Source organism: Apaloderma vittatum, unplaced genomic scaffold (assembly GCF_000703405.1).
Source record: "Apaloderma vittatum isolate BGI_N311 unplaced genomic scaffold, ASM70340v1 Scaffold43414, whole genome shotgun sequence".
NCBI lineage: Eukaryota > Metazoa > Chordata > Aves > Trogoniformes > Trogonidae > Apaloderma > Apaloderma vittatum.
In genome coordinates this window covers 506-22894 of record NW_009714022.1, presented here as the reverse complement: position 1 = coordinate 22894, position 22389 = coordinate 506, and the positions used below count along the sequence as shown (strand labels likewise).

Here is a 22389-nt window from a genome sequence, read left to right as displayed (position 1 = left end):
TCCAACCCTGACAATTCTATGATTCTTTGATGTTAAGGCGGAGTGGTTGTTTCTAGATTAATCAATTTCCCCAACTAACATTCGAATCTTTGTTATTATTATTATTACTACAAAATAACCCTTTCTGCAATTTTTTTTTTGGAGAGCAAGAGGTGTTTTTTTCCTACATGCTTCAACCTCAGAACATGCTCCCTAGTCCTGTGACTCCCAAACAGTTCTCAGCTTCCTGCTCTTGTGACAAATTTAGATTTTAAACAACGTCTTTTATGCATATGTATGACTATCTAAGCCTCTCTAATATTTAAATAGTTCTATTTCGAGGTGTGACTAAGTGGCAACACCGCAGAATGATGCGGAAAGCGGCATAACATTTCTGTCTCGGTTTGTGCTAAATCAAATCCACCGAGGCTCTAGTCTATTTTGAGCAGTGTGGTGGAAGATTTTCGGCTTAAGAATTCCACTCTGTACTTCCACTTGGTTGGCTAGAATGTGAGCTTTTGTAACTCTTTGAAAGTGGAGATTCATATTGCCTGAATATATTTGAACCTCAATTTTAGCAAAGATGAAATTATAGCTTTTCTTTTATCTAGATACATTATTTCATTAATCTGTATTTTTCCAGTGATGGCTATTAACTAATGTCTGTAGTTTTACAGATGACGTGGAATCATTACAGCAGAACTATTTCTAAATTAAAGCTTGATTTGCCATCCCATTTTTTATTAAAAAATGAGAAAATTAATTTTCCCCTTTAATGTGAAGTAAGCAATTTTAAAAGAAATTTACAAGTAACACAGGATAATGAAATTGCTGATGAAATTGTGACAGTAATCATCTATAAAAAGAAATATCATGTTTTCTGTCCTTGTGATTTTAAATATATCATCAGAATGGCTTAGTGCACAACACGTGAAATATTTTGGGGAATGTAAAAATTAGCTAAAGTTTGAGAAAATCAGAAAGCAGTACTCTACATAATGAACATTTTTACAAAGTCTTACGAAAGTATGACACTTCAGAAAAGTTCACATAACAAAACATACTAAACACTGAAGGAAATATTTTCGAGGTGTATTTGTGTAACTAAAAGACAAAATGTTATATTTGAGGATGTTTAGAAGTAAATAGTCCTTTCTGGTTTGTTTTTTGTTCTAGCTCTCTCTTTTGCTTCTACTTTTTAAAAAAAACCCACAACATGTCTGAAGTTAAGCAGAGGAAGAAAGGTGTTTCTTCATCCAAAAGCAATGAAGGTTCACAAAAGGCTGAGAAGCACAGTAATTGTGTGAAGCAGACAGGTCCCAGGACCAGCAAAACCCAGGGTTCCTTTTGGATGGACTCACGGACAAGCTTGAACATAATTTGCCTTGCTGTTTGCTTGGCGCTCACCTGGTAGGTAACCCTCTAAAATATTTTCTTTTGTATTCCATACTGTATTCAGTCTTCATTGTAATGAGCACTTAATTTGATGATAAATGCAACAAGGCTTATGTAGCAGGTAATAAATCAGTCAACAAGAGAAACAAAGTAGCATTTTCTGTAAGAAACGTGCTTGGTGCTGTGGTAAATTGCTCATCAGGAGGAGTCTGCAAGTAAAGGTCAAATATCTTTGTAAATTAATGATTTGGGATATCTTAGCAGCGTCAGTATACCTTAGTTCCATCAGAAACTGAGCTTCATCCAGAAATACGATGAAATTCTCAGAACGCTAGTGAAAGAAATTAGTCCGGATTATTACACTCCCTATATCAATCTGAAAATTAAGATAAAATTTCATCTTATTTCAGCATCACATAGACTTTATTATCTACGTCTTGAGAAATGGAATGACATATTAAAATAAAATTATTAGTGGTGCTTCTGCTTATTTTATGTATCTGTTTACACCTCTTCTGCATTTATCTAGCTAGCATTTTACCTTACGTTGCCTAACAATTTATACACAATATTGTAGATATTCTGAAACTTCTAAATGCTATTCAATATACTACTAAAGAGCAATTTATGAAAGCACAAGTATTTTAAATAAACCCTATTGTTTTAAATAAAGTAGTTCTTACTTCTGAGAAGACCCTTGTATAGTCTACAATAAACCTTGTTTTGAAATTAATAAACTTCCAGCAAAATTAAGGTTTTTTGCTTGGTTGTCTCATTTCAGTTTTAACTGGACAAAGTGTTTACAAATCACAAAGCTCCCAAGTTCACAGTCAGTGAATCTATAATGTGTGTAAAGCACGGGATGGAGATCTAGATTATCTGTTCACAAAACCAGCAGCATCATAACAGTAGCTGTACAAGGTTTGCCACAACCCACCACGTGTTCTCAGGTGGTTACAATCAAACAACATTAAAGGCCTTATTAAATCCAAAGGCTTCTAGGCATTGTTTTGTGGTGCTTTGCAAGAAAGTCTAAATTATTTTTAGATTAAATATTACTATATCCATGAAATAGATTGTGAGGCAATGCATTATAAGCATGTAATAGCCTTCCTATGTCAGCAGTCTTATCCAACTTTTTGCCTTTTTGAATGGCATACAGTGTGAAAACAAAACAGATCTGTGGATGTTTCCTTATTTTTCCACCTCTATGGGAAGATAACTCTGGTATGAAGACAGATCAATTTCATTAGATCCTTTTTTTTTATTTTTTTTTCCATGTATTGATCTAGCAAATTCTGTGAACATAAATCCCTGCAGTAACAGATTGTGGTGAATCAGGTCCAGGAACACTCAATATATGCTAACTATGTAGTTACTTTACTAATTATTTATTTGCAATTTGCAGGTTCATGTGTCAACACTCAAATCAATTTGCTGATATGGAAAAAAAGTATAATTTCTTACAGCAAGAAGCTGAAAAATTCCTAGATGTGGAAAATAAAGTTAACTTAATTTCTGAAAAGGTAATCGTCAACATATTAATTGGATAATCTCTAGTGGACATTTGCTGTTGTTTTACTTTATTGTGATTTAACTGACTGTTTTAAAATACATTTTTATAATGTGTTCTACTTGCCTGTGAATAGGCCTTTGGAGAATATTTCATGGGGCTAAATGCGTCAATCCATACCATTTTTCAAGTATGTGAATATAGTGGTTGTATCTTAGTATTACTTTTTAAACACTAAGTGTGTTTTGGGTTTTTTTAAAAACTTACATTTATGCATTTACTTCATTCTACCAATACTGTTCTAATTCTAATACACATTGTTCTGAAGAAAATTTACAGGTATTTTTATGTAGTAGACCTTTTCTAATAATGTGAAAGACATTGCGAAGCCATAGTAGTATTTTTTTTTCCATAGCTATTTTATTTTATTATCTATGTGTCACGTTACCAAGTAGAAAACTTGAGCTGGCTGACAAATTATCCCCTATATCTTACAAATAATGATGGGAATACAGGATGGCTTATGCTACTAATGTTGTTTTAGCATTGATATCATAGTGATGTCATTTATACATGATGTAATTTGGATATTTATACACTACAGATTGCAAAATGTTGCATGGGATTTACGTAGTGTAATATATGTTAACAAACACAAACAAAACAGAAAAAAAAAAACCAAAAAAACACCTGCAAACCACCATGGAAACTAAAGGACCGACAACAAAGAAAATGGCATGTATTCTACAGAAATTCAAAAAGAGGCATACCCTTTTCTTTTTTGTGCTAGGTTAATCAACAATATTTTAAAGATGAAATATGAAAACAAATTGTATAGGAACTTTGTAACAAGTAAAATTACTTCTAAGGGACTTTATTACCTGTTTAAATATATATAAATAGTTTTCTATTCTTACTTTGACTAAGCAGACATGGGCATTGTTTTGTGTTATAAATGCAGCTTGAGTCTTCTGAAAATATCCTACAAGAAGCTGCCTCATCCATCTCTGTGATGACTGAATTTAAGGAGGAAATATCCTCTCTTCATAACATCATAAATGATATTCAGAACAATGGACAGACTCTCTCGATAAAGATGCAGAATATTAATGAGAAGTTCCAAAATGTTACGGACTCCTGGAGAAGAAGCTTGGATGAAATGAATACAAACACGAGCAGTTTAAAATCTGAAGCAAAGTTCATACATACAGAAGTTACTAACAAAATTAATGAAGTTGACCAAAGAGTTAAATCCCTTTCAGAGAGAGTAAGAGATCTGGAAGACAGTACAACCAGAAATATTAAAACACTAAAAAGGCAAGAAGATGATGAATTCTCTAGAGTTGAACAAAAGTTGCACTCGCATGCAAAGGCAGTTGAAAAGCTAGAAGAACAACAGAATAGTCTGGTAGCCAAGAACATAGACCTGAATCAGAAACTTGCAAACTATGAACCTAAAATTGAGGAGTGCAAGACTCATTTGCCAGCAATTGAAAATGCTATTCACTCCATTCTTAGATTATCAAGTGAATTGCTAAGCATGGAGAAAAAGATAGAGGACTTGACAACACGGCTGTATACTGTGGAAAACGATATGCTGAAAACTGTTTCTGATACAATGGCCATGCAAAAAGTTCTTGAAGGCATACAGCACAATGACAGCATACTGAGAGCAGAGAAGGAAGTACCGGTTTTAGAAGAAGTAGTGCATGACATAAAAGTATCTTCAAAAGCAAAAGAAATAACTTCAGAGAGCTCTAAGTTAGAAAATGACCAGGATGGGGATAAGTGAATTTGGACTTAAGGTTTTCATTGATGCAAGAGCACTTTATTAGAAATAATGTGACTCCAATGTATGTTAAGGATAGCTGAAATATTGTCATTAATTTAAATGGGCATTGGAGCAGACTGAGAGGCAAACTTAGAATAGGCTAGAGAGCAAGAAATACTGTGTTGAAGGAGGAAAGGAGTATTTTCTTAAATAAAGGATTATTTTCAGCATATTTATTAAAAAGGAATTTGAAGCAACGTATTTAGATTTAAGGAGAAAAAAAATCACAACTGGAGACATCAGATTATACTTTGTTTTCACTGCTTAGTTTTTTATATTGTTACCTTTTGCATTATATTCCATGGACTCGTAACACAAAGAACATCAAAGTTCTTATCTCTAGGCAGACGTACATGTACCTCACTCTTAATGTGGTATATACCATAATGTTTTTGCTCTTAAAGTACAGATTCCTCAATGTCAGAGTTGTATCTACTGAGATCTACATATTTTACTACGTGCAGGGAAGCACTAAGTACATTTTTAACAGCTGAAGCGTAGATACAACAGCATCACAGAAAACATTAGGGAAGTACCCCTGCTGAGAACCTTCTCTTGTACTGGTATTTATAAGCAGGGGGTTATTATAGCAGCCGGTGTTATCTTGTTATCTCTCTGACCCCATACAAATAGCCTCCTCAGACCTCATTTCCGGCTCTTTCAAACTTTCTGAAATCACTGGCATAGTGTCCTGCTATTGAAGTCATTGGACTACATACAGACTAAAGTTCTTATTAACAGATATTCCTGTTAGATTCTTCCATCATTTAATTTGCAAGCGTGGTGCGATGAGCCACTGTATTAGTTTGTGGTGTTTGTTATTTTGGTTTGTTTGTTGTTTGTTTGTTTTTTTTTTTATTGGGGAAGTTGTTTGTTTGTTTGTTATGGTGCTGTTAGAAGTTTAACCTTATGTAGAACATTCTCTGTTGGGCATTATTTGACATGTCTGATACTGCTTTGCATTTCAAAAAAGAAAAAAAGATTAACTGTGTTAGTGACTTTGTTTCCCAAAGTTTGGTGAGCCAAGAACTGCAGAAGCATCTAATGAAAGCCATAGAGTTACATACTTGGGAGCAGGGAACATCTAATTTATGCAAAGGTCTCATAGATCAACTTAACGCAGGATGTGGTACTGCCCGATAGCTGTTCATTGAAAGCTGGATTGTGGGACCACCATAAATTTGTGTCCACAGACTTAACGTCTTGCTAATTTCTGATTCCAGAACTCAGGAATAGAGATTGCTTAGTAGACACTATGAACCCAGAACACATATGACTTAATCACTTAAGTTTTTCTGGTTTTATACATTCTTTTATGTAGAACTCTGCTGAACAGTTGGTGCTGCCCATTCAAGAGACTATTAAACCAGCATTTCTCAATGTTATAAGATTTTTCAGTTTCAGCGATTTATTACTTATGTATAGATTTGTATCTGTTTACAGTCATATTCAACAATAATATGTTGTAGTGGATTGCCCTGTTGTGGTGCATAAACTAATTCAAAATAAACTGCTCTTCCAGAAATCCTATTCTACACAAACATGGTTTTTTTAAATATTTTTCACAAGTGTGGTCCAGTGTGTTTCTACTTCATATATTTTTGGGAAAGGGTAGCTAAGTTACCAGTGGTATGCTCCCCAGTTTAATGTCTTACATCAACCTCAGCCCTGTTGAAAGCTGAGTGTACACAAAAGACTGAACGAGAAATCCTTATTCTGAGAGGGCATTAACTAGGAAACCAGCACACCTCTCCACAACCTAAATTTTGGTATTTAATTTTTAAGCAAGCAGTTCTGTGCTAGTGAGAAATTACTCACACAATCAGAAAGTTAAAAATACCTGTTTCTTTGGTGATAATTTTACTACTAGTGTCCAGAGAAGAATTAGTAGGAATCTGTAGCCTCTAAGAATGAATCAGGTTGCCCGTTGAGTGGGGTTTTTTTTCTCTCCAAGTTGTACACTGACTTACTGGGGATTGAACAGGATGGGATCACTCAGGTGTTTTCCTTTCTTCCTCTGAAATTTGAAAACCAAGAACCAATCATTAGAAACATTTTTTTTTAAAAAGTGAACTAGCAAATTCAGTCAAAACCCAGCAGTAGCGTTGGTGTTCCTTCATTAACATAGCTTTTATGGAGGCAGGCTCTTCAGGTAATGTTTTTCCTGGGAAGCCTATTGGTAGCGATTTAAACAGAAGGGAACTATGCCTGATTACTTTGGCTTTTCCTTCTGTGAACACCATGTTAAAAATATAATTACCAAAATAAAAATGCAATGGTTAATTATAGTCCATGATTTTTAAGTAAGAATATTTAAAAACAGGTATCTAAAACATTTCTGAATGTCCTTCTGCGTGTTTTTCTGCATTGCAGATGTTATAGGGTTAATACAAAAATTTCTGTAAATCAGAAGCATGACTTGTGTTTTCAGAGGTCAAGCTGGAAAGTCATATAGCACCTTCCTGTAATTTTTGTTATAATAGAAAAAGTAGTAACATTTGAATTTGTTTTCTATACCAAAAGGAAAAAAAAATTTGGTTCTGTTGCAAGAGGGGGTTTGTGCTCCATTTCAGAATAGTAAAATATTTCATTAGAGTAATTTTGATATGAGGTGTTGAGTAGAAATCTTGTTAAAAATTTTTTGTCTCCCTCCAGTGTGAAGAGACTTGGAACTTAATGGAACAGCTGGAAGACCTTCAAATAGTTTCTCATATTAAACATCTGCAGGAATATATTTATACAATGAAAACATGGTCTAGCAGCATAATTAAAAAACAAGAAGAACTGCAAAAGAATTTAACAACCCTTTTTCATGCAGTTTCAAGTGTTGAACAGAATGCAGCGTCTGTAGCAAAAAACATAACTTTGATGATTGTGACGGTGAAAACTGACATAAGGCGCATTTCAGGCTTGGTCTCAGATATGACTGCGTTGGGAGATGCTTTGCAAACACTAGAAGATAAAGTAGAAAAAGGTGAAAAGAAGACAGTAAAAAATATAGGTGACCTGCTTACCAGTAGCATCGACCGAAGCACAGAACTACAAAACTTAGCATCCAGTAATGCAAGAAAAATTGAGCAAATTAAGACAGCATTGTCTGAGTTAAAGAATTATTTTAACAAGCATTCGGATAGACTTTTGAATCTCGAAGGTGACAGAGCAAAAGTTCTGAAGACGGTTACATTTGCAAATGATTTAAAACCCAAGATATACAAACTTAAAAAGGATTTTGCCATCTTGGAGCCATTAATAAATGACCTAACACTGAGAATAGGAAGACTAGTGGAGGATGTATTACAACGGGAGAAAGAAATTGCTTTACTGAATGAGAAATTGGCCAATCTAACAAGAGTTCAAACTGAGATCAAAGATATGAAAGATGAAATAACCAAGATTTCAGACATGAATTGATCACTGTGAATTGCCACTGCCTAAGGAACAGTAGTGTTTGAGGAGTGTGAACTCCATCACATGTAGTACTAAAAAGAAAGACAGTATTTAAAGGCTTCATTTAGAAGCGCATTGAAACTTAGAGCTTTGTCCTCTTCCTTTGAAAAGGACAGAAAAAGTCATTCTGATTTCAGGGGACAAGCTATACTGTGAGCAAAAAACCAGTGTCTCTGTGCATGTATTTGTCTTTCTGAAGGATGGCAGATGCTATATTTAATAAATTGCTGGTTTTTACAATAAAAGTGTTAATGCATAATATGTTTTTCTTACCTTCAGAGTTTGCTTTCAGGAAGAAAGCACGATCCAAGACTAACAGAACTTCAGCTTTCCTCCAAAGGAAGGAATAAAATTGTGATTTCCAGACAGAGTTGAACAAGAATTAGTTAAATGTAGGAGCAATTTAGTATTTGTCTCAATATATTCAGTCTGTGATTTTTGTAAACTATAGCACTTTTTAAAAAAAAAAAAAAATATTTAAAGAGGTAAATGCAGTGAAGCAAGTAATGCCCAGAAATACTGCTCATGCCTTGCAAAAAGTTTGTCCCACCTTTGGGTGGAATAATTTATATAAGGTTTTGTGTGAGGCTTTATAATTGTAAATCATAATTACTGTACTGCACTGTTATATCTTTAAAACACGGAACTGTATATGGGAACAATGCTTTGAAAGACCTACTAATCCTGCTGATAGCTTTCTCCCAGTGTCACGGTATCTGTTCAGGAATCGGAACAGCATTACTCATTCGGTGTTTCTTAGCCTGTAAAATACAACAGGAAGCAGCAAAGAGAAGTTACTTAGGTCCCAGAAGGTTAGACTGATACGGGCCACTGGGAGTATTTCTGTGGTGAATACCAAACATTTACGAGATAGGAGATGTTTGAAAATGCAGTAGGCAGTAGTCTGATGTAACAGGATAATGGGAATGGGTTTAGCAGAGTAAAGGGGGAAAACTGCATTAAATAAGAATTAAAATAGCTATAGAAACAACTAGGGGAAATAAAGCAATTCAGAAAATCCCTATAAATTAAATTATACCAAGAAGTATAAGCATACAATAAGGCCTTTAAAACATCCCAGTTGTTTAGTTGGTCATACCTGAACATCTCAGAGCTACTAGACTCTTGGTTGCAAGGAAGACATAACCATTCCTCTCACTCACTATTCTCATCCTCATTTAGCAATCCCTATCTTCTGGCTTGCTTCATGTTGCTGGTCTTCTGCACATTGCTTGCTTCATTGCTGTTAGTCAACCACAAATCACAGAATCATGAATGTTGGAAAAGGCCTCTAAGATCATGAAGTCCAAATGCTGTGTTTCATCAAGTTTTCCTCTTTTTCATATAGATCCATTCCTACCTCCCAATTTCCTTTTACCCCTTTCCAGTCCCCCTGACAGACCACACAGATAAATCTGTCGCAAGATTTCCTAGAAGAGCATCCACAGATCCTATTTACTAACCAGTGTTTCACGCAGTTCTTAAGCAAACCCTTGAAAATAACCAAATGGCATTTAAAGGAGACAGAAAAATTAAATATCCAGAATGCTCAGCCAAGTTAAGCTGTACATCATACCTGAATATATATATACACGCACACACAGACATACACACACAATAAGTTTGGGTTTACATAATAAATAAATCTCATTTGTATATTGAAGCCTGATATTCACTGAATTCACCAATCCTAGGGTGGGGTTTTTTTGTGTGCAAAGTCATGTCACAGTCCCATCAACAGGCATGGCTGCCAAAAGAACATTGATAGAGCAGTAAGAGAAATCTGTGCCTTTCAGTTAACAGTTACCACGGGATTAATTGCATCATGAGCTATAGTAATTTATTTTGTGTTCAACTTTATGAATGAATCATTTGTGATCCGTAGTAAAAAAAACGGAGACACAGAACTGGAGAACCAGTAGAGCACTATTTACACAAGTGAAGGGAGGTGGAAAATATGCTCCAGCTGCAGAGTTAATCAGAGATGTCTTGACACAGCAAAGAGGTCATTCTGGATGAAAAGAGCACATTCTCTTTGGAACAGTAACCAAAAAATAAGCCAGCATAAACAACTGTTGGTTTTATTTTCAACCCTCAAATGAATAATCTCCAAATCTTAGATCACATCTACCAGTGAGAAGTCAAATATACAGTCCTGTTTATGGTCTCCATGGGAATTTAAGTATGCAAAAAATACTACAGAACCATTGATTTCATTCTATCTATAGATGTAAGCAGACCATCCAATCTTCCTCTCCTCAAAGTGCAGGTCCAATATCTTACGATACTTTCATAAGCTTTGTTGCTACAAGAGACAAAAAGTTAAAGTCACAAAGGTAAAGTCTTCTTGGACAAAAAAAAAAAAAAAAGTAAGAAATCTGGATCTAAAATTTGCACACCCACTGTATTATCCTCAGAAGAGAAGAGATCAGTTCGCCCACAATCTGCACAGGTATTACAAATCTGCATTAGCCTTTCAAGTATACACCTCCACTGTACTAAAAAAAAAAAAGTAGCTTTGTTCTAAGGACAGAGGCAAAGCTCTTTCTGCAGTGGAGACGAGGCAGAAAGTGAGGGATCTTTCATAAATTTTAAGCAGACTAACCTCACCTCCTTGGTTTAGTACTGTCAGCAGTGGGGAGAGCATCAGCTCAGTAAAACTACAACCCCTTACCTAGTTCATTTCTAGGCGCACTCAACAATACTATCTTCAATTTTGTTAAGTGTTTTAAAGACTCAGGTAATAATGAGAAGTACAGCTATACTACTTAAAACATAGCATCCCATGCAGTCCTGCAGTGATACTCGGGACATCTTGGCTTTATCTTAGCATGCAGGTACAGAACTTGCCAGCAACTAACAAGGAAAAATAATACTAATTAAAAAAAAGCCAGCACTAAGTGATCAATACTGAAAAGAAATGACATAAGCAAAGTAACCCCAACACATTAAAAATCTTCTTTTAGACACCAGCACAACAGCTCAGCCAGGAGCAACATCCTTCTCCCACATCACTCAGAGTTAGAAAAATCATACGCTGTAACACGATCGTGTAGCTACTAAGGTCAGCTATCCAAGGGACTCATATTTGCTACAAAAAAGCAGTATTTTTTATTGTTTTCGCTGTGAACTACATCATTTCTATGTAGAAATGTAAATGAATTACAACTATTTGCATCAGTACAGCCCATTTTAAAATGATATGCAACAAAATATTTCAGCAAGTATCAGCAGCACATTTTATCTGTAGTACAACCTGATACACAGGGTGTGATTTGAGTCGTTATTCCAAATTTATACAGTGCACTTTGAACCTGAAAGCTGATCTCAGCCCCAGTAATAGCAAGTAAGGATGTTTTTTTCCCTCCTGAAACAATACACACAAGCAGCATGTACATCATCCACGTTTTACAAAGCACTTTATGGTTATCCAAGTCGCAAACAGCGTGCTCCTTCTTGATATAGGACTTCTTCCCTTGCAATGAAAACGCAAGCCCATCAAAAGCATCACTGCTCCCCTGCCCCATCTTTTGTCAACTTTCAACTACCAAACATTATGCTATAAAAGCAGCTATCGATGACAGAAGTTGACCTTTTAAATGCGTTTTGACACTAGTTTTCCCACTGAAGCTCATTTAAAATGATCAGTGGGTGACCCTTTAACCAGTTGACAAGTTAAACCTTCATCTCAAGCATCCGTACAAGCCTGTGGCTGAATGTCAATGAACGCGGCGGCTGTAAGGCAGTTCTCTCCCCCTCTCAGGTTTTCCACTGAAACAGAACACTACAAGTAGCATTAAGTATATTTTCCCTTTCGCAGTTACAGAAGTGGAGTAGCTAGCTGCCCCTTGTAGTCTTACCTCAGATTTACCTTGATAAAATTATGTGAGCATCTTTAAAAAGATAGTTTCAGGTCTACCCTTGAGAAAGGAGAAAACGAATTTAAGATTTTTTAATACTGCACGTATTTAAAATGGCCACATATAGGTGACCCAAGTCTAGAGAAATATTGTGCCATTTTGCCCCACACACAGAATAACAAGAAAGTCTTGAGCAATTTAGCTTATCACTGCTATTAGTTAACAACCAGACTAGCCCACTGCATCAGCCAAGTTTTATCTCCCTCTTTTGCTAGCCTTAAAATTTCAAAGTGATTCATTCCCCAGGATTAGAAGGCATGTGAGATGTTTTCCTGCAAACAAAGTCTACCAAGTTAAAACACACCTTTAAAGAAACTTATCCAGTACGCAAAAATAGTTTTTTTTCTAACAAGTTGAACCACATACAAAAATTAACTTCAAAAGCTGATTTAACATCAATGGTCTTGATACAAGATCAAGTCATAATTAATGCTCTTCTCCAAGAAAGCTCTTAGGAGCATTTAATGATGCATTAAGTAATCTCAAAGCTTCCCACTCTCAATCGGGCAACAAGATGTACGCACGCTACCATGAAATATATTTAATTCAACACCAAGGTACTGGTACAAATGCTTGTCTGGACTGTATAACGCAGTTAAGATACGAACCACTCCAAGAACATTTACTGTCATGGTGACAGGGAAAAAGAGCAGTTTTAGACTTTACTCCACATTTTGAAAGGTAGCGGAGTCAAAATAAGGCTCATCTTGCTTGTTTAGCATAACCATTCAAACTCATGGAAGTTGGAGTGTTTTCCCAGGGGGCAAATAGTAGTAGGAACTTCAGATCCCAGTAAGACACAGCAGTCAGTGTATTTATGCTAATCCAATAGCACAAGCTTTAACAGCATTTGACTCTGAAGAACAGAAGACTCTTTACTAGAGTCTGGAGCAGCACAACATAGGTGAATGCCAAGCTAAGCTCAGTATCGTCAGCTCACATGCTGAACAGCACATCCAAACAGTTTTGTACAAAAGACACTTAAGCTCCAGCTCTACTAAGAGAACAAAGTAGTACCGGATGCAAACCCTTTATAGACTATTTCTGGGTTTTTCTCAATGCCATTATCAACTGTGCGCTCTCGATCAGGCGAAACGCAGAAGGCAGCATGCTCATCTTTCTGTAAGAGTGGAAAAAACATTCATTGCTTTAACAAAACACCGTGTGTCACCTCTTGCATACCTAGGAGCCTGGATTTCTTCACATCAAGCAAGGTCCAAAAAAAATTGGTATGGCTTCTTGCACTGCAGAAGTGCATGGTTCAACCAAAACTTAATATTAGTTAAATTAACTCAATATTCTCCTCCTCCCCCCCAAAAAAGAAAAGCACCTACAGGAAGTACCAACTGCAGGGAAAAGCCAGCGAGTTTGTCAAACTCTACAATACCAGGCAAGCTATTTTTATTTCATCATAAAGGTCTAGTAAGCTTTTAGTGGCCACATATCTTTGAGAATCTTTATTAACATCAACTTTTCTTTTGTTAAGATAGCAGCTACTGCTTAATTCTACAGTACAACCAAAAGGACAGAGTTCTTTGGCATGGTTCAAAGCCAGCAAAAGCACAAGTTAAGTAAGCGTAAATTAGTTGTGTTGGGATGACCACCCCAAAGCAGAAACAGCTCCATTATGTATAAGGTTCCTTTTAACTCCATAACAGAACATCATTATTATGGCCATGATGCTCTATCAGACTGCAGTCTCACCTCAGCCCTTCAGGAGTTCAACCATTCTACAGTAACAGCTTATTACAGGCAAACAGAACAGGCCACTCAAAGTGCACAGAACCACAGTTAGTTTCTGTAGTTCTGCCAGGATAGGTTCTTGGCACTTCTCTGGAAACTGTGAAAGCCTATTTTTGTTACAATTGTTATACAATTCTCTAGTTCCGAAAGTGTAGAACAGGTTATTTTTCACTTTTTTTTTTGGTGGGGGTGGGGCAGGGGGAGTATTCGAGGTATTTGCTGCTATGAAACAAAGTTTACGTATGCAATAGTAAACAGACACTAAGCACTCTGTTTCTTATTTATTTCAGGCAATGACAGTGGTAGAAGTTAAACCCTCATGTGTGAAGAGGGCACAGCCAATAATAACATCATATAGAGTTTGTTTTCTACATAGTCAAATATATAAAAGTTTCATGAAACTCATTACTGGGACAGCCAGCACAGTCAGTCCATGAGTTGTCTATTCAGTTAGACCAAGCTTCTTCTTCAGAGATTCTGGCATTTCGGGTGGAGGTGGACGAGGAAGTCTGAAATAAACCTTCACAGAGTCATAGATGAACCACTGTAGTGCAGTCAGGGTACCGATCATAATGATACGAGCAAACAGACCTTTCCATACACCTATAGAGCAAAACATAAAGCATGAGTAACACAGGAAGCCAGGAAAAAAGGAAATCCTCCCCAAAACAAGACACCACAAACAATCTAAAATACATGACAGTAAGGATGTACCTTTGAATCCAAGCCTCTGGAGAACCTGCATAGCAGAACTGCCCTTTTCTTTGTTCAATACAGACACCACAGAGTCAGCAGGATGGGAAACAATTGCACAGAACACACCAGCTGAAAGAATAATTTTACATTAGTTCTCTGGTGTTTTAGCTGTACCATTGCCACAAAGTACAATGAACTGAAACCACACCTTCTAAAAAATTACTAATAAATTGCACAGAAGGTATGTCAAGCCTTCTGGTGCCCTAGGACAGCAAGTACATACTTGTAACGTGACGTGAATATTAGAAAACTCCTCGGTTCTGCTCTCACAGCACCTTTTCTGCACTTCTCCTGAATCTTTCGATATTGAAAATCCCCCTTCGATCCAATTTGTCTCCCCTTCCCTCAGCCTACCCCAGCCTAGCAAAGGTGCAAGTTTTTTCACTTAAATCAGCTGCAGTTTCTAAACTTGGACGTTAATATTGGTAATACATGAGAACAATCAAAAAGTATTCTCCTACTATATAGTCATGTTCACTTACAGATAAATGCAGTTTTTTCCCTTGCATGTTTTAAAGCTACAAGTAAATTCTCCAATTCTATTTACATTTATCTCAGACACTGAAACGGGACACATGCTTCTAGAGTTGCAGTACTTCATTAATGAAACGTAGGACTTAAAAGATTCCTTACCAATATAGCCTGCAACAAAGGTGACTACCAGCTGTTCTCCTTTTGAACATTCACTTCGCGGCTTAGGAACGACGTACTTGTAGAGAGCTTCAACAGTACGTTCAAAACAGGCAAATTTCATCATTGTGTATGGAATCTGCCTCATCCATAGTGGAGCCACACCTTTGTAGAAGCTTAATCAGAGAAGAGAGAAATTTGGTTTCAGTCTCTCCCGTATTTAAGGTACATTTCTAAATTGAAAAACTAGCTTATTGTTGCTATTGAGAATACAACTTCTAAATACTGATACTGTAAGCATCTCAATACCTACAGACTGAATTTTAGTTTTACCAGTTCCCGAGTACTAAAACACCACACCACAAATTGCAATTTACCCGATCCCTACGCTGCACAGCTGTTGCTGGAGTCACTTTTCAATTACAATGCCCTAAAGGAATAATGTAGTATTGACACTACAAGTGCAGTAAGGCTCATGTCTGCGTATCAGCCAAGTCCCGATAGCGATAAATGACTTGTGTATTAGCAGCCATTTCTATCAGAACAGAAAGCTAACATGCAGTTATATTACTCTTACATGCCAATGACTCAAGCATCTTTGACTGTACAACCAAAAAAGTTGCTGAGTATCTCCGACTGGAACTGCTAGAAACTGAAGTTATCCAGCAGAACTCAGCACAAAGATACTCACAAAGATGGATCTAAGGAGCATGTGGAATTAACAGCCAGTTCAGCACAGGTTCAATGAAGTATGCTGTTATCTTCAAACAGTAAGACTAAAGAGTGTTATAAAGCTAAATCACAGTAAGTTTTAGCAAGTTTTTCATTTGGAATAAATACCGAGTAAAAATAAAAACTAAAATCAAGAGATACTTACGCCCAGATGCCTTCTTCCGCAAACATTTTAGGCATAGCCTCTCGTAGAGTGTTAGCATATCCAGGCTGTGTCTGAATACGAACTTTAGCAGCTTCCATTGGAGCCAGAGCAATGTCAGCAAAAAACTCCGCACTGGCAGATGCAGCTAAATACAGCGAAGTACGCCACAAATATGCATTTTCCTGAAGTAAATTTGAACACACATTTTTGTTAATGAATTGTGCTTTTGTGATTACTCTGCATCACTAATACTGTTATGTTGCAGATATATATAGCCTCAGGCAAGCCACTTAAAGACTTACCTCTCCCATTATGTTGCCATATAGAATTTTGAAAACTTCATAGAAACCAAATTTACAAAGCCCCTGCATGGAATATCCGAAGAAGGTTGGAGCCCATCCCTTAGCCAAGCCACGTACGCCATCTTCCTTGACTGTCACTGAAAATCCGTTGAAGATGCTCTTGTATTTTTGTGGATCAACCTAAACAGAATAGGCAGTTAATCACTTGATAAAGCTTACTATTTCCCTTCTCACACCCCCATCCAAAATACAAAATTCTTAAATCCCTCATACTGCTGGCTTCCTAAGGTTCCCTGGACAGACTGTGTCCTCACCACAAGGTTACACTACAGTAACTGTAATGACTACTTGCTGGTCTCAAACCCTAATTTATTCTAACAGCCAGTATGTTCCTCGATATTCAGGAACAACCAAACTGTCCGAATTTCGCTTTATTCTTCAAATCAACAGTATGACTTTCTGCATCAAAAAGATTTAATGAAATCACTATTCCAACGCTGTCAGTAGAATACTGGTATAACTACATTTATATCAGAGTCTTTAAAAATTTGACAGCTTCTGTCAGCAATCTCATCCGCACTACTTGTCCCACGTACGCACATTCAAGTGTTGCCACAAACTGAACCTGACAATTCACCTGATTATTAATCAGAAAAGGTTATTTGTGCCTTTGACACATAGAGGTTTGATCCCTCCACACAGACAAATTAAGACAGAAGGAGCAAAACAGATCAAAAGTATGAGAACTTCTACTTTTGCACATAAAAATTTATCTTCTGCATACAAAACTTGGAGTGAGATTTCATTAATAATTTATCAGAAATTTAAAAAAAATCAACTCGAATAATTTTGTTTCATGTGAAATGAAGCTATTTAACAGAAATTCTTAGACAACCATTCCGAGAAATTTAAAGTCACATCACACTGAGCTTTCATATTTGAAATTATCCAACATTTCCTCAGAGGATAAGAAAAAAGATACAAAATTGGAAGTCTATCAAAGCTTTCAGAAAGAGCTACGTGACATGCATGCCTACCTGCAGCAACTCATATTTTTTCTTGCCGTCTGACAAGAACCTACTTGAGAACTAGTTCACTGAAACACGTCAATTTTAAAATATTCAGAATTCCAGAAAATGGAGTATTTAACTGGACACTGCAAAATTAGCCTATGTTCATGTCAGAACCACGCTTAATTATCATCTACATAAAAGACGACCTCTTCTTAAAAACACATCAGAGTGCAGGCAACAGGTTTCTTCCAGGAGAACCTAGGCAGGACTACTAACATTCTCTGTACTGGATCTGTAAAGAGATAAACGCTGACACATTTTACAAGGTCACACTTGGAGTCAACACAGCACCCTCCTCTTGCAACTTCCTTTAAGTGCTGGAAAAGGAAGAGGAAGTATTACCATCCTTACCACGAAAGAAGCTCAGGATTGGCAGCCCAAGCTGAGCATACCTACTAAGCAGCTGAAGCCTAGGAAGTACAGATCCTTGCTCCCAGTTGCATAGGCACCATTGCATAGTTCTCAGGCATTCTGCCCATTAACTCAATTTTCAGTCAGACTAAGAACTGTTTGAGATGCTACATCTTCTTTACCCATGATCAATCTCATCCTTCATAAGAAACTCAACCCTAGGTATAGGTAGTCAAGCTACCAAACTTGGACTTTGAAGTCCATGACAACAGAAGACCGCGCTTAAGCTATACTGTCAGAAATGAAACACCTACTCAGCTACTGCTATTCCCTACCAGTAGAAATAACTGATTCCTACACAGTTAGCCTGGTCTCAATGCAGGTTGTGTAGAAAGCAGCATTCTGTCCTCATCCAGTGCACTCTGTGTTTGTCCAATGTGTTACAGAATTACTAGTCTGAGACCAGAATTTCAGGTGCTCTCAAGCATATGAAAAAGCCATTCTTGTAAAGAATGCTAAATAAAGGCTTTCCAGAAAAACACAATTTTAAAGAATATCACACACCATATTCTAGTGCAACCAGCAGGTCTGACTCAGTCATAGTTCCCTTCTAATTTCATGAGTTCTACCACTACAAAATTGCCACTTCTGTAATCAGTGTCAGCCTATCCAACAGAGAATTAACTGTATTTTCAGAAATTTAGAAGCATGCTTTAATTTGCTTAGTTCCTGAGGCACAGATTTGCCCAAATAAATCCATTAGTATGTTTTTACCTATGGCTGCTCATTAGTTGATTGTAATGCAGAAGCTGGTACTGCAAATTAAGTGCAACGTGATGGCACTCTTTTCAGTTCAATCACAAAGCACACTTCAAGGAAACTAGCCACAAGCACTGACGGCCTTACCAATATAATTTCAACTTTTGCCCATTCTATTCAAAGTGGCATCATTAGAAAACATCCAATCCATAAGCCATGCATTGATATCCACAATGTTAATGGATCAAATTGTACACGCATGTCACTCCAGGTTAAAAAACGTAGATTTTCAAAATACCAAAAATACTATTTCCTTTCTCCAAAAGCACACAAAGAGTGCCCTACTAGCCAGCAAAGCGTAAAACTGTGGTGTGTTTTAGCAAATGCAGTTGACTAAATTTGCCTTAAGTGTACTCAAAAATAATTAACCCAGAATATCCTAAATGCCTCTGCTTCTCTTTAAAGCAGTATTTTGTTAGTCTCACAGTACACAACTTGATAAAGCAGCATTCAAGCTGCTTCAGAGAAAAAGCTTACTCACTGTCAGAGACAAAACTGCATCCCTACTGTAAATTCTTAATATGCTGGCTACACAGAGACACAGAGTTTAAGAAATGATTAAGTTAATACAAACCTGCATACGACATTTCACTAAATCCAGAGGTACAACAGCAGTGTGTGTCAGGCCACAACTTAGGACCCCACCAACGCCACAGAGAGCATAAAACTTGAGCGAGCCATATTCACAACTGTATTCTGCAGCAAAACATAAAGACACACCATGCTTTTATATAAACTCCATGCACTGCTGTACAATGACGTCCAGGGGATAGCTTAGGCCTTCAATTCATTAGTAGATTAAATATACCACACTAAACATGCTTTGTCAATGTCATGACATACCAACATGCAGAACAAACCTGCATTCTGCATTTAACCAGGTCTAGAGGAACCAGCGCTGTATGTGTTGTTCCACAGCTAATAATTCCACCAAGGCCACAAAGCATAAAGAATCTGCCTGAGCCATATTCACAGCTGTATTCTAGTTAATTGAAATAAAAAAATATATATATGATCATAAACAGTAACAAAGATCAGAAAAGGAAAAAAGACCGAACGTTACCTTCTCAAAAGTATTAAATTGATCTCCCATGCTATATTATTCAACTGTAAAGTTATACACAAAAGTAATTCACTTGTTTAAATCAACATATTTTGAACCGACGAGATTTTATTCTAAACCTTCCAAATTAAGTTTGTTTCTTTAAAAAAAGCAATGGAAGAAACAGTTTTAGATCACCGCACACTTAAACCATAGAAATTAATACCAGAAGTTGCTAGTAGAAACTCTGACTCAAATCCAGGAATTAAGCAAGAATAGCATTTCTCTAGAAGTTTGAAGACAAAGCTTCTTCGGGTTAAATAGTCTGTGACAGTCCAACTTCTGTATTTGAGACTAGAGAGAGCTACAAGATCAGCACTGGATTTTTCCTTATGCAGATACATTTTCAAGTATTTTTCAGAGTTCATATATAGATTTTTTTTTTAAAAAATTTTCCTTCAAATACAAAATTTCAGATTTATACAGTTTCTCTTTAATGAAATTGCATTACGGACCTAAATTAATCACATTCAGCAGTCATAAACAAGGTTCATGAAAGAATCTTTCAGATCACATTTAATCACGGGATACTTCATTTGCACTGTTCCATACAGTACTGTGTATAAAACCACCTAGTCTTAAAGTTATTGACCTTCATCAATTCTAACAGTGCAGTTTCCATTTTTGAAGAAACTACAGAAGGTATGATTATGTGCAACAACGAAACACTCAAATTTACAATTAACGTAGAAAATAACCATAAGATAGTAGCACAGTTCTGCTATTACACTTATTTTAAATACATAAGCAAAAGCAAAATTAATATACTGAATAAGCATACAGAAAACAACGTATGCATAAAATATTCTCCAGAGTAGAAAGAGATAATCTAGGTTTCTTTTGCTGTTAGATCTAGTGATGTTACTTCAATAAAATGACAGAGACATTAAAGCATTACAACAACTTAATAAGAACTATCTCCAGAGAAACAATAATGAAAATCAAAAAAGCAAAAGCCTATCTTCTTCAGAACTTCTTTGCCCTGTCTTTTTGCTTCTGAAATAAATTCCTTGATGAACATAAATCTACAAGTACATTCAACAGCATCAACAGAGCTAATGCTAGCAGGCTTCTCTGGCTCGTAACTTCACTAGTGTCAGGGATTTCTTCCCCAAACGTTCCAGATCTTATGTCACATTTTGTATTAACACTTCTCATCTTAAGTCTTCAAAATTAATCACTGAGACAATAAAAATGTCAAATTTTTTTCTTTATTCTAAAATAGCAAATACCAAAACACAGGTACCATGCTAAGCCTAAGCTTAAAGCAAGAAATTACTTAAAAGCAAGAGCAAAGCATAACTTATGAGAACTTTTGTTGACCGAGATAGTGCTCAAGACTGTAAATACGCTGGTCTGGGACTTATGCATACCTCTAAAATAGCTTGGTTAGGCTACCAGACTTGTAGACAGCAGTAATATTCTGTTTACGGTTTACCAGAATGACTGATTAAACAAAGACACACCAAGCTTGCTATGCAGGTGTAATCAGAGAACACTCTGTTTCTGTACTCTGGGGCAGCTCACTCTAGCTGTATCTTTGACCTGCAGCACAACAGCACTGCAGTAGTCACCGGGCTGCTCAGATACCAGAAGAATTTGTTCAGGCTTCTTTTTCCACAGAAATTTACTGTTAGAAGTTATACACCTCAAAGGAGAGACAAATGTCTGAAGAAGCCACAGGAAAGTAGTCTTTTATGCATCTGCTTTATTACAATGCTATTCAGACTGACCCGTCGGCTAGGTGTTCAAAACCAGTAATTAAGAAAAGCCAGCCAGGACCAATTAGGCTTGAGCTCTTTACAGGTACCTAAGTTTGCAGTGGTATAGCACTGTCATGAAAAAAGCTACAGTAAATACCAGACTTCCTATTTAAGAAATAGGGTCAAATTTCCTAGAAATTGTTACCAGAAAACTGTCTAAACATGCAGTACAGAGGGCAAAAATTTATTCTAACCTACCTAGACACTGACTTGAAACACCCTGAAGCTACTCAAATATAAATATACACCACATAATAGAGTAAACTTGGTTAAGACAGCTACATTGTAACTTATTTCATTTCTCTACCTCTGGTCTGACAGGTTAACAAGGACAAATTCCAAGAGCTGATAAAAAACCACTTTGAGCTGTGTTATGGTTGATGTCCTGAGCTGAACTCAAAAGGCCTTACGGTTTGTACTGACTTTGTGTGACCTTGCACAAGCTCAAATATCTCCTGCAACGTGTTAGTCTCCCAACACAAAGGCCAGAGAACCTACTGGTATGTGAAATAATGAACACAGCAGAAAAGACTACAAAGACCAAGAAACTTTTGTCACCTTTGACCGCATCTGCCTACAAACAGGATGAAGATTAGGCATAATGCTTTTAAGAAATAAATGCACCTACTGAATATATTTAGCATACCAACTGCTATTTTGGGCTTTAGTTAGCTAGCAACAAGATTACTACAGTAAAAGCCAGAAGTACTTTCTTGAATACTTAATAAAATCCAACACCAAGCTCTGCCTCTCTTTCACATGAAATGCTCATGCAAGAGCACTAACACACTTTCAATAATCAAAGTACTTCAGAAAAAGATCTTGCTGAAAGCATTTCTTAGTTTTCTAAATAAAGGCAGAAAGATACTCTTATTAAAATCTTAAAAG

At 36.5% G+C, this 22389-nt stretch overlaps 2 protein-coding genes across 2 annotated transcripts; one reads left to right on the top strand and one right to left on the bottom strand.

Annotated features, from left to right (window-relative positions):
- Positions 1-1195: 1195 nt before the first annotated feature.
- Positions 1196-8231, top strand: IKBIP (IKBKB interacting protein). Its single transcript, XM_009868581.1, has 3 exons — positions 1196-1389; positions 2783-2900; positions 7374-8231. The coding sequence occupies exons 1-3, from the start codon at positions 1196-1198 to the stop codon at positions 8127-8129; spliced, it is 1068 nt and encodes a 355-aa protein (XP_009866883.1). The 3' UTR covers positions 8130-8231.
- A 5861-nt stretch (positions 8232-14092) lies between these two features.
- Positions 14093-19332, bottom strand: SLC25A3 (solute carrier family 25 (mitochondrial carrier; phosphate carrier), member 3; the record flags this gene model as incomplete). Its single annotated transcript, XM_009868583.1, has 6 exons — positions 14093-14431; positions 14543-14653; positions 15218-15390; positions 16092-16273; positions 16394-16573; positions 19211-19332. Coding segments are annotated over 6 exons (929 nt in total), but the record flags the coding sequence as incomplete, so codon positions are not given.
- Positions 19333-22389: the final 3057 nt, after the last annotated feature.